The 12866-nt window shown below is 44.2% G+C and overlaps 1 protein-coding gene across 1 annotated transcript in view; it reads left to right on the top strand.

Moving 5' to 3' along the window:
* Nucleotides 1–12866, top strand: part of LOC139412450 (ADAMTS-like protein 3) — a 203237-nt gene that overhangs the window by 77164 nt on the left and 113207 nt on the right. The window contains exon 5 of the mRNA XM_071159238.1: nucleotides 8803–8929. Within this exon, the coding sequence (XP_071015339.1) occupies nucleotides 8803–8929 (127 nt within the window). The remainder of the gene's footprint in view (nucleotides 1–8802; nucleotides 8930–12866) is intronic.

Genomic DNA, 12866 nt, shown 5'->3' on the forward strand with positions numbered 1-12866 from the left:
GCAACAAGACAAACTCATCATCACAAATTGTAAGCAAGCTAGTTACAGTATCTCCTAAAGACATGATTGACATGGGGAAAATAGGATGGGCTATCAGCTGCTCATTGATGTTGGTGATTGATGTAAATCTGCTAGTTAGCTCGCTCCATTTATTTTCCTGATTGTTTGATATCTTTCTGCCTCTCTCTGCTGCCTATCAGCCAACCAGACGCAATATTGATGATGATGTAAGCTAAATCAAATGTCATGCTGCTGTTGAAGTACTGTTGTATTTAAACTAGGTAGATAGACAGACACTCGACCGGTGACCGTATCTCTCAACCGGGCTTGTAATCTCAGTACAGGGCAGACTGGGAATAGGGGGGGAAATTATACCACCACCCAAAATGACACTTAGGAGACTGGAAGGGCAAAGGGCATGTTCTCTACACAGGTAAGGCCCTATCTGTGCATGTGCCTGATCAAAGTACGAGGGAAACATGTATATTATTACAATATGATGATATTATAGTAATATCTTGTATAATAAGGATTGGATTTATATAGCACTTTTCCATGTGCTATAAGCACTTTAGATTGCATGGGGAGGGAAAGTCACCTCATCCACCACCAATGTGTCACCCACCTGGACTGTGCCATGGCAGCCATTGTGGTTCCAGAAAGTTAATCAGCCATGTCAATGACAGATCAGGGGACACGATGTACAATATGACACGATACAATAAAATGTCTCAAGACTGGATCACTGCTTGAAGTATTTGTTGTTTCAACGTGGGCCACAGTGAAGACTACATGAATATTTCCAAACTATTACAGTGAAAAACAGTCTGAGAACTTCTGATCTTCTGCAATATTTCTCAATAATCCTTGTTCTTGAACAATCGTACTGTATTTCCTCTTTGTGAATCCACATGACCGCTGCTGTAGCAAAGGCTGATCTAAAACCACATGTCAGAAATAGGAAGTTCCTAAAAAAGATCTTAAACATGGAAAATATTTCTCCTCTCCATGTTGCATGTCAGAAGCTCTGGGTTCTAGTTTTAGGCTAGAAGTTATTGTTTTAGGAACCACAGACTGATGATCAATGTTGCCATATCCTCTTCTCTGGATAGGTGCTTTATTAAAACGTCTGTCTGAGGCTGTATGACTGGAGGAAGGGGAGAGGAAGAGAGAGAGAAGTAGAGAGACAGAGAACTGGAGATGTGAGGAAGGAGGGAGAGAGAGAGAGAGAGGGAGAGGAGGTGTGACAGGAGGAAGGAGAGAGAGATTTGAGAGAGAATAGAAAGAGAAGTTGAGGTATGATGGGAGGAGGGAGAGAGAGAATAGAAAGAGAAATGAAGGTACGACAGGAGGAAGGAGAGACAGAGAGAATAGAGAGGGCGAAAGACAGAGAGAGATGCAGAAGGTACGACAGGAGGAAGGAGAGACAGAGAGACAGAAGGTACAACAGGAGGAAGGAGAGACAGAGACAGAAGGTACGACAGGAGGAAGGAGAGAGAGACACAGAAGGTACAACAGGAGGGAGGAGATAGAGAGACACAGAAGGTACAACAGGAGGAAGGCGAGAGAGACAGAAGGTACGACAGGAGGAAGGAGAGAGAGAGAGGAGGTACGACAGGAGGAAGGAGAGAGAGACACAGAAGGTACGACAGGAGGAAGGAGAGAGAGACACAGAAGGTACGACAGGAGGAAGGAGAGAGAGAGACACAAAGTACGGCAGGAGGAAGTAGAGAGAGAGACACAGAAGGTACGACAGGAGGAAGGAGAGAGAGACACAGAAGGTACGACAGGAGGAAGGAGAGAGAGACACAGAAGGTACGACAGGAGGAAGGAGAGAGAGACACAGGAGGTACGACAGGAGGAAGGAGAGAGAGACACAGAAGGTACGACAGGAGGAAGGAGGAAGTAGAGAGAGAGACACAGAAGGTACGACAGGAGGAAGGAGAGAGAGACACAGAAGGTACGACAGGAGGAAGGAGAGAGAGACACAAAAAGTACGACAGGAGGAAGGAGAGAGAGAGACACAAAGTACGGCAGGAGGAAGTAGAGAGAGAGACACAGAAGGTACGACAGGAGGAAGGAGAGAGAGACACAGAAGGTACGACAGGAGGAAGGAGAGAGAGACACAGAAGGTACGACAGGAGGAAGGAGAGAGAGACACAGGAGGTACGACAGGAGGAAGGAGAGAGAGACACAGAAGGTACGACAGGAGGAAGGAGAGAGAGACAGAAAGTACGGCAGGAGGAAGTAGAGAGAGACACAGAAGGTACGACAGGAGGAAGGAGAGAGAGAGAGACACAGAAGGTACGACAGGAGGAAGGAGAGAGAGACACAGAAAGTATGACAGGAGGAAGGAGAGAGAGACACAGAAGGTACGACAGGAGGAAGGAGAGAGAGACAGAAAGTACGGCAGGAGGAAGTAGAGAGAGACACACAGAAGGTACGACAGGAGGAAGGAGAGATAGAGAGAGAGACACAGAAGGTACGACACTTGTTTCAGAAAGACAGATTCCCCACATCATGTGCTGTAGTGCACTAGAACACAGTGATAGACTAGGCTTGCATCCCAAATGGTACCCTATCCCCTGTATAGTGCACTCTTTTTGACCAGAACCCTATGTGCTCTAGTCAAAAAAAAACTATATCATAGGGAATAGAGTGCTATTTGGGACCTGTAGCAGTTCTAGGCCAGAGAGGAATGCACACTGTTGTGTGTCTAGCCAAGCGGAAATTCATCTATCCACTTCATCCATTAAGGAAGTAGACCCTCTTTATGCAAATCCTTAAAAGTACACTTATACAGTGCCAGGCCATGATAACTTAACAGGGAACGAGGGACATTACTTAGTCCCACAAGGCATTAACTTGTTACTGATACTTCTCTAAGTATCCTGTATATCAGCAAGCTACAGTACGAAGCGGTCTTCATGGAACCATGACAAAGTGCTTGTTCAACCCAAATAGAACCTTCTTGTTATACTACCCATAGACATTCTCAAGTGAAGTGTGTGTGTGTGTGTGTGTGTGTGTGTGTGTGTGTGTGTGTGTGTGTGTGTGTGTGTGTGTGTGTGTGTGTGTGTGTGTGTGTGTGTGTGTGTGTGTGTGTGTGTGTGTGTGTGTGTGTGTGTGTGTGTGAGAGAGAGAGAGAGACAAGGAGCTGCGATGTCAAGATCTGTCTTTATCTGACCATGTTCTGTGCTTGAAGTCAAATAGCTCTGCACGGTACTTCATGGATTCTGCCCTCTAAGTGGTGTGTATATAATGGGTATAAGGAGTGTTTGTGTTTACTGGGACTGCTGGCCAGGTAAGTCATATTGGGTTTGTTATGCTGGCTGCTATTCCCACAGAGTCTGGAGCACAAACTCTGTTCTTCACCATTTCAAGACAAATATGCCGTCTAAATACAACATTACATATACAGACATCAGTGTCAGATACCATGTAAAACATGTGAGTTTGGTAACCCAAACCCCACGCCTCATCCTCTAAACCAGAGGGCGAGGAAACATAACCCATTTTCAATGTGGTCCTCTGGACCTCGGGGCAAAATGAGCTTGACACACCTGCTCTAAACCAATGTCTCCCAAACCGTTCCTCCAGACCTCCAACAGTTCCACCAGAGTTCACTACTTAAAGGTTTGACGATTAGCTGACTAGTTGAATCAGGTGTGCTGGTGCTGGAATAGCACCAATATGTCGTGGCTGTGGTCCACGAGGAACCGATGACTCTGACGTTGAGCTGTGAACATTGGCATTATGTCTTATGTAGATGGTACATTCCTGTACTGGGCTAACAACAGTGACCGATCAAGACACTGTACATTACATAGCTAGTATCACCCAACCTCTTACTTCTACCCCCTCCTTTTTCGAACATTCTGTTAAAAATCGCGCAACTTTTCAGCGTCCTGCTACTCATGCCAGGAATATAGTATATGCATATGATTAGTATGTGTGGATAGAAAACACTCTGAAGTTTCTAAAACTGGTTAAATCACGGCTGTGACTATAACAGATCGTGTGTTTCATTGAAAAACGCAAGAAAAACTGCTCTCTGAAAGCTAAAAATAATTTCCATAAGTCACTTTCATGGGTTGTTAAAAGGGGACAAAATTTAATATCGACCTGCATGCAATTCATACAAATTCCACACGATGTCGCCATTGTCGTCATTTTCAATGGAATTTTTTGTTGGAAAATCCAACTATCTGGATTCCGTTTCTTCCGGTCTCCACCAGGATGTTTTCAATGTGGACATTGGCAGCCATTGATTTGCAGACGAGGAGCTATTGAATATACATCGCCCTGTAATCATTTTGATAGATTATAAACGTTTACTAATACCTAAAGTTGGATTACAAAAGGATTTCAAAGTGTTTTGTGAAAGTTTATCGTCAACTTTTTTAATTTAAAAAAATGACGCAGCGTTTAAAAACAATGTTTTTTTCTGAATGACACAGCTTCCATAGAAAGCTATTTTGGGTATATATGGACCGATTTAAACGAAAAAAAGACCCAATAGTGATGTTTATGGGGCATATAGGAGCGCCAAGAAAGAAGCTCGTCAAAGGTAATGAATGTTTTATATTTTATTTCTGCGTTTTGTGCAGCGCCGGATAAGCAAAGTCTTTGTTTACGTCGCATTCAGGCATTTTGAGGTGTTGCATGCTATCAGATAATAGCTTCTCATGCTTTCGCCGAAAAGCATTTTAAAAATCTGACTTGTTGGCTAGGTTCACAACGAGTGTAGCTTTAATTCAATACCCTGCTTGTGAATTTTGATTAAGGTTTGAGTTTTAACGAGTACATTTAGCATTTAGCGTAGCGCATTTTCATTTCCAGGTGTCTACTTGAGACATCTGCGTCTCAAGTAGGAGCAAGAAGTTTTAAACATGTACTTTATGGTATTACTGTATCATCAGAAAGAGAGAACGCTTTGAGTTAGTGAAAGTGGGCTGTAAAGTGAGCTACGTTCAGGGGATCTATGTGTTTGAGAGTGTGAGCTAGGATCACCCTTAAACATGTACTTTATGCTATTACTGTATCATCAGAAAGAGATAACGCTTTGAGTTAGTGAAAGTGGGCTGTAAAGTGAGCTGCGTTCAGGGGATCTATGTGTTTGAGAGGGTGAGCTGGAAGCAGATGTTAGTTAGTAATAGTTAACTAACACATTAACTTTATTTGATTATTTTAGCACTTCTTGGGACTTGGGAGCATTTTTCATGTAGATACATTCTTAATTCATTGAGTCTATTTTTGCCAGTTGAAAATGAATATAAAGCCGCTTCAGTAGGAAACAACATTACGTACATTCAAATAAAGGATGAAGCATAAACACAATGAAACCTCCTGGGTTAACAACGCTGACAGATGAATACCTACCCTTCAGCAGACTGATGAATACCTACCCTTCAGCAGACAGATGAATACCTACCCTTCAGCAGACAGAGGAATACCTACCCTTCAGCAGACAGATGAATACCTACCCTTCAGCAGACAGAGGAATACCTACCCTTCAGCAGACAGATGAATACCTACCCTTCAGCAGACAGAGGAATACCTACCCTTCAGCAGACAGATGAATACCTACCCTTCAGCAGACAGATGAATACCTACCCTTCAGCAGACAGATGAATACCTACCCTTCAGCAGACAGATGAATACCTACCCTTCAGCAGACAGATGAATACCTACCCTTCAGCAGACAGATGAATACCTACCCTTCAGCAGACAGATGAATACCTACCCTTCAGCAGACAGATGAATACCTACCCTTCAGCAGACAGATGAATACCTACCCTTCAGCAGACAGATGAATACCTACCCTTCAGCAGACAGATGAATACCTACCCTTCAGCAGACAGATGAATACCTACCCTTCAGCAGACAGATGAATACCTACCCTTCAGCAGACAGATGAATACCTACCCTTCAGCAGACAGATGAATACCTACCCTTCAGCAGACAGATGAATACCTACCCTTCAGCAGACAGATGAATACCTACCCTTCAGCAGACAGATGAATACCTACCCTTCAGCAGACAGAGGAATACCTACCCTTCAGCAGACAGATGAATACCTACCCTTCAGCAGACAGAGGAATACCTACCCTTCAGCAGACAGAGGAATACCTACCCTTCAGCAGACAGATGAATACCTACCCTTCAGCAGACAGATGAATACCTACCCTTCAGCAGACAGATGAATACCTACCCTTCAGCAGACAGATGAATACCTACCCTTCAGCAGACAGAGGAATACCTACCCTTCAGCAGACAGAGGAATACCTACCCTTCAGCAGACAGATGAATACCTACCCTTCAGCAGACAGAGGAATACCTACCCTTCAGCAGACAGAGGAATACCTACCCTTCAGCAGACAGATGAATACCTACCCTTCAGCAGACAGATGAATACCTACCCTTCAGCAGACAGATGAATACCTACCCTTCAGCAGACATCAGCGGGTTCGCTGCCTTGGCATCACAGCTTACACATAATATGATTCTATTAGGATCATTTATACTAGCGATTGCCATTTCAGATAAAAAGAGGTTATTATTATTAATTTTGCTTTGCATATCACTTCTTTAAAACAGATGTATGGCTTGGCCACATACTGCTTCTTTTGGAAACTTTGAGGATCTTTGAAGAACGGGCTAAATTGATTATTTGTTCCTCAAAGAATATGAATAGATTGTTCAGAACAGAAAAGAAACTAAGAAAAAACAGGACAAAAACAATAACTACAACCGGAACATTTCTTTCCCCAGGGAAAGTATAATGCCAGTAATGTTCATTGTCCACAACAACCCCAATCCTAGGTTTGTGGACCTAGGTCGTTAAACTATTTTTATGCACTGATGTTCAGACAGCAACCTCTGCATTTAAACACTCTCTCAGTAAATGTACACCACTTTGGCTGTAGCAACGTTCCATAAAGGTTGAAATGCAATAGAAAGAGACAGGTTGATATTGAGCTCTCGCAGACCTAATGGAATAGAAACACAGACTGTATAATCAGGAAGATGATGGATTGAGTTTATGTAGTGTTTTCCTTCATGCTGTGAAATGTTTAACTTGATATTCCAGAGGTGGGTAATGCATATATCAATCTAATGATGGAATCAATTAATTTATAGATGTCAATAATATAGCCTACAGTGGTGACAGTCCTCTCTTTATTTACATACATTACTCTGTCTCTCTCTCTTTCTCTCTCTGTCTTTGTTTCTCTGTCTCTCTCTTTCTCTCTCTGTCTCTCTCTTTCTCTCTCTTTCGCTCTCTCTCGCTCTGTCTCTCTCTCCCTGTCTGTCTCTGTCTCTCTCTCTCTCTCTCTCTCTCTCTCTCTCTCTGTGTTTCTCTCTCTCTCTGTTTCTCTCTCTCTCTCTCTCTCTCTCTCTCTCTCTCTATCTCTCTTTCCTTGTCTCTCTCTCTTTCTCTCTCTGTCTTTGTTTCTCTCTCTCTGTTTCTTTCTCTCTATGTCTCTCTCTCTGTTTCTCTTTCTGTCTCTCTCTCTGTTTCTCTTTCTGTCTCTCTCTCTCTGTTTCTTTCTCTCTATGTCTCTCTCTCTGTCTCTCTGTTTCTCTTTCTGTCTCTCTCTCTCTATGTCTCTCTCTCTGTCTCTCTGTCTCTCTCTGTCTCTCTCTCTCTATGTCTCTCTGTCTCTCTGTTTCTCTCTCTCTCTCTCTCTGTCTCTCTGTTTCTCTCTCTCTCTCTCTCTCTCTCTCTCTATGTCTCTCTGTCTCTCTCTCTCTATGTCTCTCTGTCTCTCTCTCTCTCTCTCTCTCTCTCTCTCTATGTCTCTCTGTCTCTCTCTCTCTATGTCTCTCTGTCTCTCTGTTTCTCTCTCTCTCTCTCTCTATGTCTCTCTGTCTCTCTGTTTCTCTCTCTCTCTCTCTCTCTCTGTCTCTCTGTTTCTCTTTCTGGCTCTCTCTCTCTCTCTCTATGTCTCTCTATGTCTCTCTGTCTCTCTCTCTGTCTCTCTGTCTCTCTCTATGTCTCTCTGTCTCTCTCTCTGTCTCTCTCTCTCTATGTCTCTCTGTCTCTCTCTGTCATGCAAAGAAACATAGAGGGGTTTCATATGAGCTGGGCCTTCCATAGGCCGTCCACACAGCTGGTTCACATTTCACTGCTATCTGAAATCCATCACACAACCTTCAAACATACAGTAGGCACTGTACAGTAGTCTACCTAGTTCTGAGTCACAACCAATTCCAACTGGGTGTCTAATTCTGGGCTGTGGTTGGAACTACTGTTTTGTTATAGAGGGGTCAAAACTTGGTCTTAGTCACATGCTGAGGTGAATCTGAAAGGCAAGTCAAAGTTCCAGTAGCGATGAGAACATGGTATAGAAGGCTGTGAGGAATAGAATAGACAGCAGGCTGTGAGGAATAGAATAGACAGCAGGCTGAAATAGTACTGGGTTTAACACGTGACAGAATGGGGCCAGTCCTCTACCTTCCAATGTTTATTTATTAATGATGAGAGCATGGATGGAGCGTTGAGCTGGGAAAATAAACTGAATTCCTGAAAGGAGAAGCATGTGTGTGTGTGTGTGTGTGTGTGTGTGGGGGGGGGGGGGGGTACAGTGTGTCCATCTCACTCTCACTTTTCCTATACCTCTCTTGTAACCACCCTCCACTCTCTGTCCCTCCGCCTCCGTTCATCCCCTCTCTATCCAAATCAAATGTTATTGTTCACATACACATGTTTAGCAGATGTTATTGTGGTTGTAGAGAAATGCTAAACCAAATCCCCCTCTCTCTTTCTCACCTCTCTATCCATATTTGTGTTGGCAGGAGGTGGGATGTGACAGACAGCTGGGCAGCGGTGCCAGGGAAGACAACTGCGGTGTGTGTGCCGGCGACGGTTCTACTTGTCGGCTGGTCCGGGGCCAGGCGCTGCCTCACGTCTCACCGGAAGAACGTAGGTACACAACAAGCTCGGCAATGCCTGAAAAAAATCAACTCTTCCCTCTCTAAGCTGACCTTCTACCCTGTATCAATATCTTTACACACAGAGGTTGTGAACACACTCTCTGTTGAAAACACATTATCGTCTCTCTCCCTTGTCCGCCTATGGCCCTAGGTAAACACAATCTCTCTTCATCTCTCTCCCCCAACCAGGTTTACAACTGCTGTGAAAATACACTCTAGTCTCCCTAGCTCTCATCTTCTTCCAGGCCCATGTAAATATCCCTCACCAACAAGGTTCACAAAGCTTGTTCAAATACACTCTTTCTCTCTCTTTTCTCTGGCCATCAATATAGTATCGCCCCCAATGGCCCTCAATCCCTCAAGTCCTGAGCCCTGTCTCAGGTCTGGTCTGGGTTAGTTTTCTGTCTCAGGTCTGGTCTGGGTTTGTGTTCTGTCCCAAGTCTATTTTGGGTTAGTGTTCTAGCATGGGTTAGTGTTCTGTCTCAGGTCTAGCCTGGGTTAGTGTTCTGTCACAGGTCTGGCCTGGGTTAGTGTTCTGTCCCAGGCCTAGCCTGGGTTAGTGTTCTGTCTCAGGTCTAGCCTGGGTTAGTGTTCTGTCTCAGGTCTAGTCTGGGTTACTGTTCTGCCCTATGTCTGGTCTGGGTCAATGTTCTGTCCCAGGTCTGGTCTGGGTTAGTGTTCTGTACCAGGTCTGGTCTGGGTTAGTGTTCTGTCCCAGGTCTGGTCTGGGTTACTGTTCTGCCCTATGTCTTGTCTGGGTTAGTGTTCTGTCCCAGGTCTGGTCTGGGTTAGTGTTCTGTACCAGGTCTGGTCTGGGTTAGTGTTCTGTACCAGGTCTGGTCTGGGTTAGTGTTCTGTACCAGGTCTGGTCTGGGTTAGTGTTCTGTCCCAGGTCTGGTCTGGGTTAGTGTTCTGTCCCAGGTCTAGTCTGGGTTAGTGTTCTGTACCAGGTCTGGTCTGGGTTAGTGTTCTGTCCCAGGTCTGGTCTGGGTTAGTGTTCTGTCCCAGGTCTGGTCTGGGTTAGTGTTCTGTCCCAGGTCTAGTCTGGGTTAGTGTTCTGTACCAGGTCTGGTCTGGGTTAGTGTTCTGTCCCAGGTCTGGTCTGGGTTAGTGTTTTGTACCAGGTCTGGTCTGGGTTAGTGTTCTGTCCCAGGTCTAGTCTGGGTTAGTGTTCTGTACCAGGTCTGGTCTGGGTTAGTGTTCTGTCCCAGGTCTGGTCTGGGTTAGTGTTCTGTCCGAGGTCTGGCCTTGGTTAATGATCTGTCTTGGTGTTAATAAGTGTTATGGTCCACACAGTTTATTTATCAAAGCTGGGATACTACTATGCCATCTGGCTTAGACTGTCCACAGGTGGAGCTATCCAGTGTAAGCTTCAAAATGGAGGCAGATTTTTTTGTGTGTGGGCTTTTCATAAAATGTTATGTGTGGAGATTAAAATCATGACTGCATTTTGTCTGTCACTATTATGTTTTTTCTCACGTGATAACTGCATTCTGGTTTTCTTGGAGGTGGTTAGGGACATTAAATACCATGTAAAATAGCTATGTTTTTACTAGAAAAATGTGTGGTTTGTGAATTAAATTAAATTATTGCATTCCAGTCTGCCAAGCACTGGTTACTGTAAACAGGACTGCGTTCCATGTTTCAAAGAGTTGAGAAATGTTGACTTGAAGGTCGGCCTTTTCCTGGTAAATTGTTGGCTATTGTAGTCAGCTTCATGGAATACACTACAGGAGTATTTTAGGTCTTGGTGAAATCAAACATTGAAAAGGTTTCCATTCATTTTGGAATGAGGCATATAGCTGGATCTACACAATAGATGGCATGGGACATCTCAACATTACTACTTTTGAGGTGTAAAAAACATCTGGCAAACTAACATTTTGTTAAGATGCTCTTGGCTATTTCCCGTACAGCTTAGCATTTCCACACGTCTTTAAAGGTTAATTAAGTAGATAATTCAATTTATTGGCCTTCCAGCTAAGGTATTGTATCACATTCCTCAAATGAACATGGTTTGGCATGCGCTGGACAGTGGAAATGAACATGGTTTGACATGCGCTGGACAGTGGAAATGAACATGGTTTGACATGCGCTGGACAGTGGAAATGAACATGGTTTGACATGCGCTGGACAGTGGAAATGAACATGGTTTGACATGCGCTGGACAGTGGAAATGAACATGGTTTGACATGCGCTGGACAGTGGAAATGAACATGGTTTGACATGCGCTGGACAGTGGAAATGAACATGGTTTGACATGCGCTGGACAGTGGAAATGAACATGGTTTGACATGCGCTGGACAGTGGAAATGAACATGGTTTGACATGCGCTGGACAGTGGAAATGAACATGGTTTGGCATGCGCTGGACAGTGGAAATGAACATGGTTTGACATGCGCTGGACAGTGGAAATGAACATGGTTTGACATGCGCTGGACAGTGGAAATGAACATGGTTTGACATGCGCTGGACAGTGGAAATGAACATGGTTTGACATGCGCTGGAGAGTGGAAATGAACATGGTTTGGCATGCGCTGGACAGTGGAAATGAACATGGTTTGACATGCGCTGGACAGTGGAAATGAACATGGTTTGGCATGCGCTGGACAGTGGGAATGAACATGGTTTGACATGCGCTGGACAGTGGAAATTAACATGGTTTGACATGCGCTGGAGAGTGGAAATGAACATGGTTTGACATGCGCTGGACAGTGGAAATGAACATGGTTTGACATGCGCTGGACAGTGGAAATGAACATGGTTTGGCATGCGCTGGACAGTGGAAATGAACATGGTTTGACATGCGCTGGACAGTGGAAATTAACATGGTTTGACATGCGCTGGACAGTGGAAAGAACATGGTTTGACATGCGCTGGACAGTGGAAATGAACATGGTTTGGCATGCGCTGGACAGTGGAAATGAACATGGTTCGCTCCCTCAAAAAGCCTTGCTATTAGAAATAACAAGTGACCACCATGTAAACATTTAGATCAGTCTTTTCATTGTTGGTGGGTGTTTACAGTATCTGTCACATACCTATAGCACTGGCCAATGGGCATTTGGTCAAGCAGTAGTGTCTGGTCTATGGCACTGCATCCCAGTGCTAGAGGCGTCACTACAGACCCTGGTGTGATCCCGGGCTGTGTCACAACCAGCCATGATTGGTAGTCCCATAGGCCGGTGCACAATTGGCCCAGCATCGTCCGGGTTAGGGTTTGGCCAGGGTAGGCCATCATTGTAAAATAAGAATTTGTTCTTATCTGACTTGCCTAGTTAAATAAAGGTAAAATATTGTAAAACACTCACTTTGGGAGCAAATTGGAAAACTCCAGAAAGTACTGTAGTATTGTGATTGTATGAGCTGAAAGTAGTTGAACTAACAGTGACATTGGGTATGTACTGTACATTTAGTTGAACTAACAGTGACATTGGGTATGTACTGTACATTTAGTTGAACTAACAGTGACATTGGGTATGTACTGTACATTTAGTTGAACTAACAGTGACATTGGGTATGTACTGTACATTTAGTTGAACTAACAGTGACATTGGGTATGTACTGTACATTTAGTTGAACTAACAGTGACATTGGGTATGTACTGTACATTTAGTTGAACTAACAGTGACATTGGGTTGGTTTCTCAAATGACTGCCTCACCTGGTTCACCAACTACTTCTCAGACAGAGTTCAGTGTGTCAAATCGGAGGGCCTGTTGTCCGGACCTCTGGCAGTCTCTATGGGGGTGCCACAGGGTTCAATTCTCGGGCTGACTCTCTTCTGTGTATACATAAATGATGTCGCTCTTGCTGCTGGTGATTCTCTGATCCACCTCTACGCAGATGACACCATTCTGTATACTTCTGGCCCTTCTTTGGACACTGTGTTAACAAACCTCCAGACGAGCTTCAATGCCATTACAA

This window comes from Oncorhynchus clarkii, chromosome 6 (genome assembly GCF_045791955.1).
Source record: "Oncorhynchus clarkii lewisi isolate Uvic-CL-2024 chromosome 6, UVic_Ocla_1.0, whole genome shotgun sequence".
NCBI lineage: Eukaryota > Metazoa > Chordata > Actinopteri > Salmoniformes > Salmonidae > Oncorhynchus > Oncorhynchus clarkii.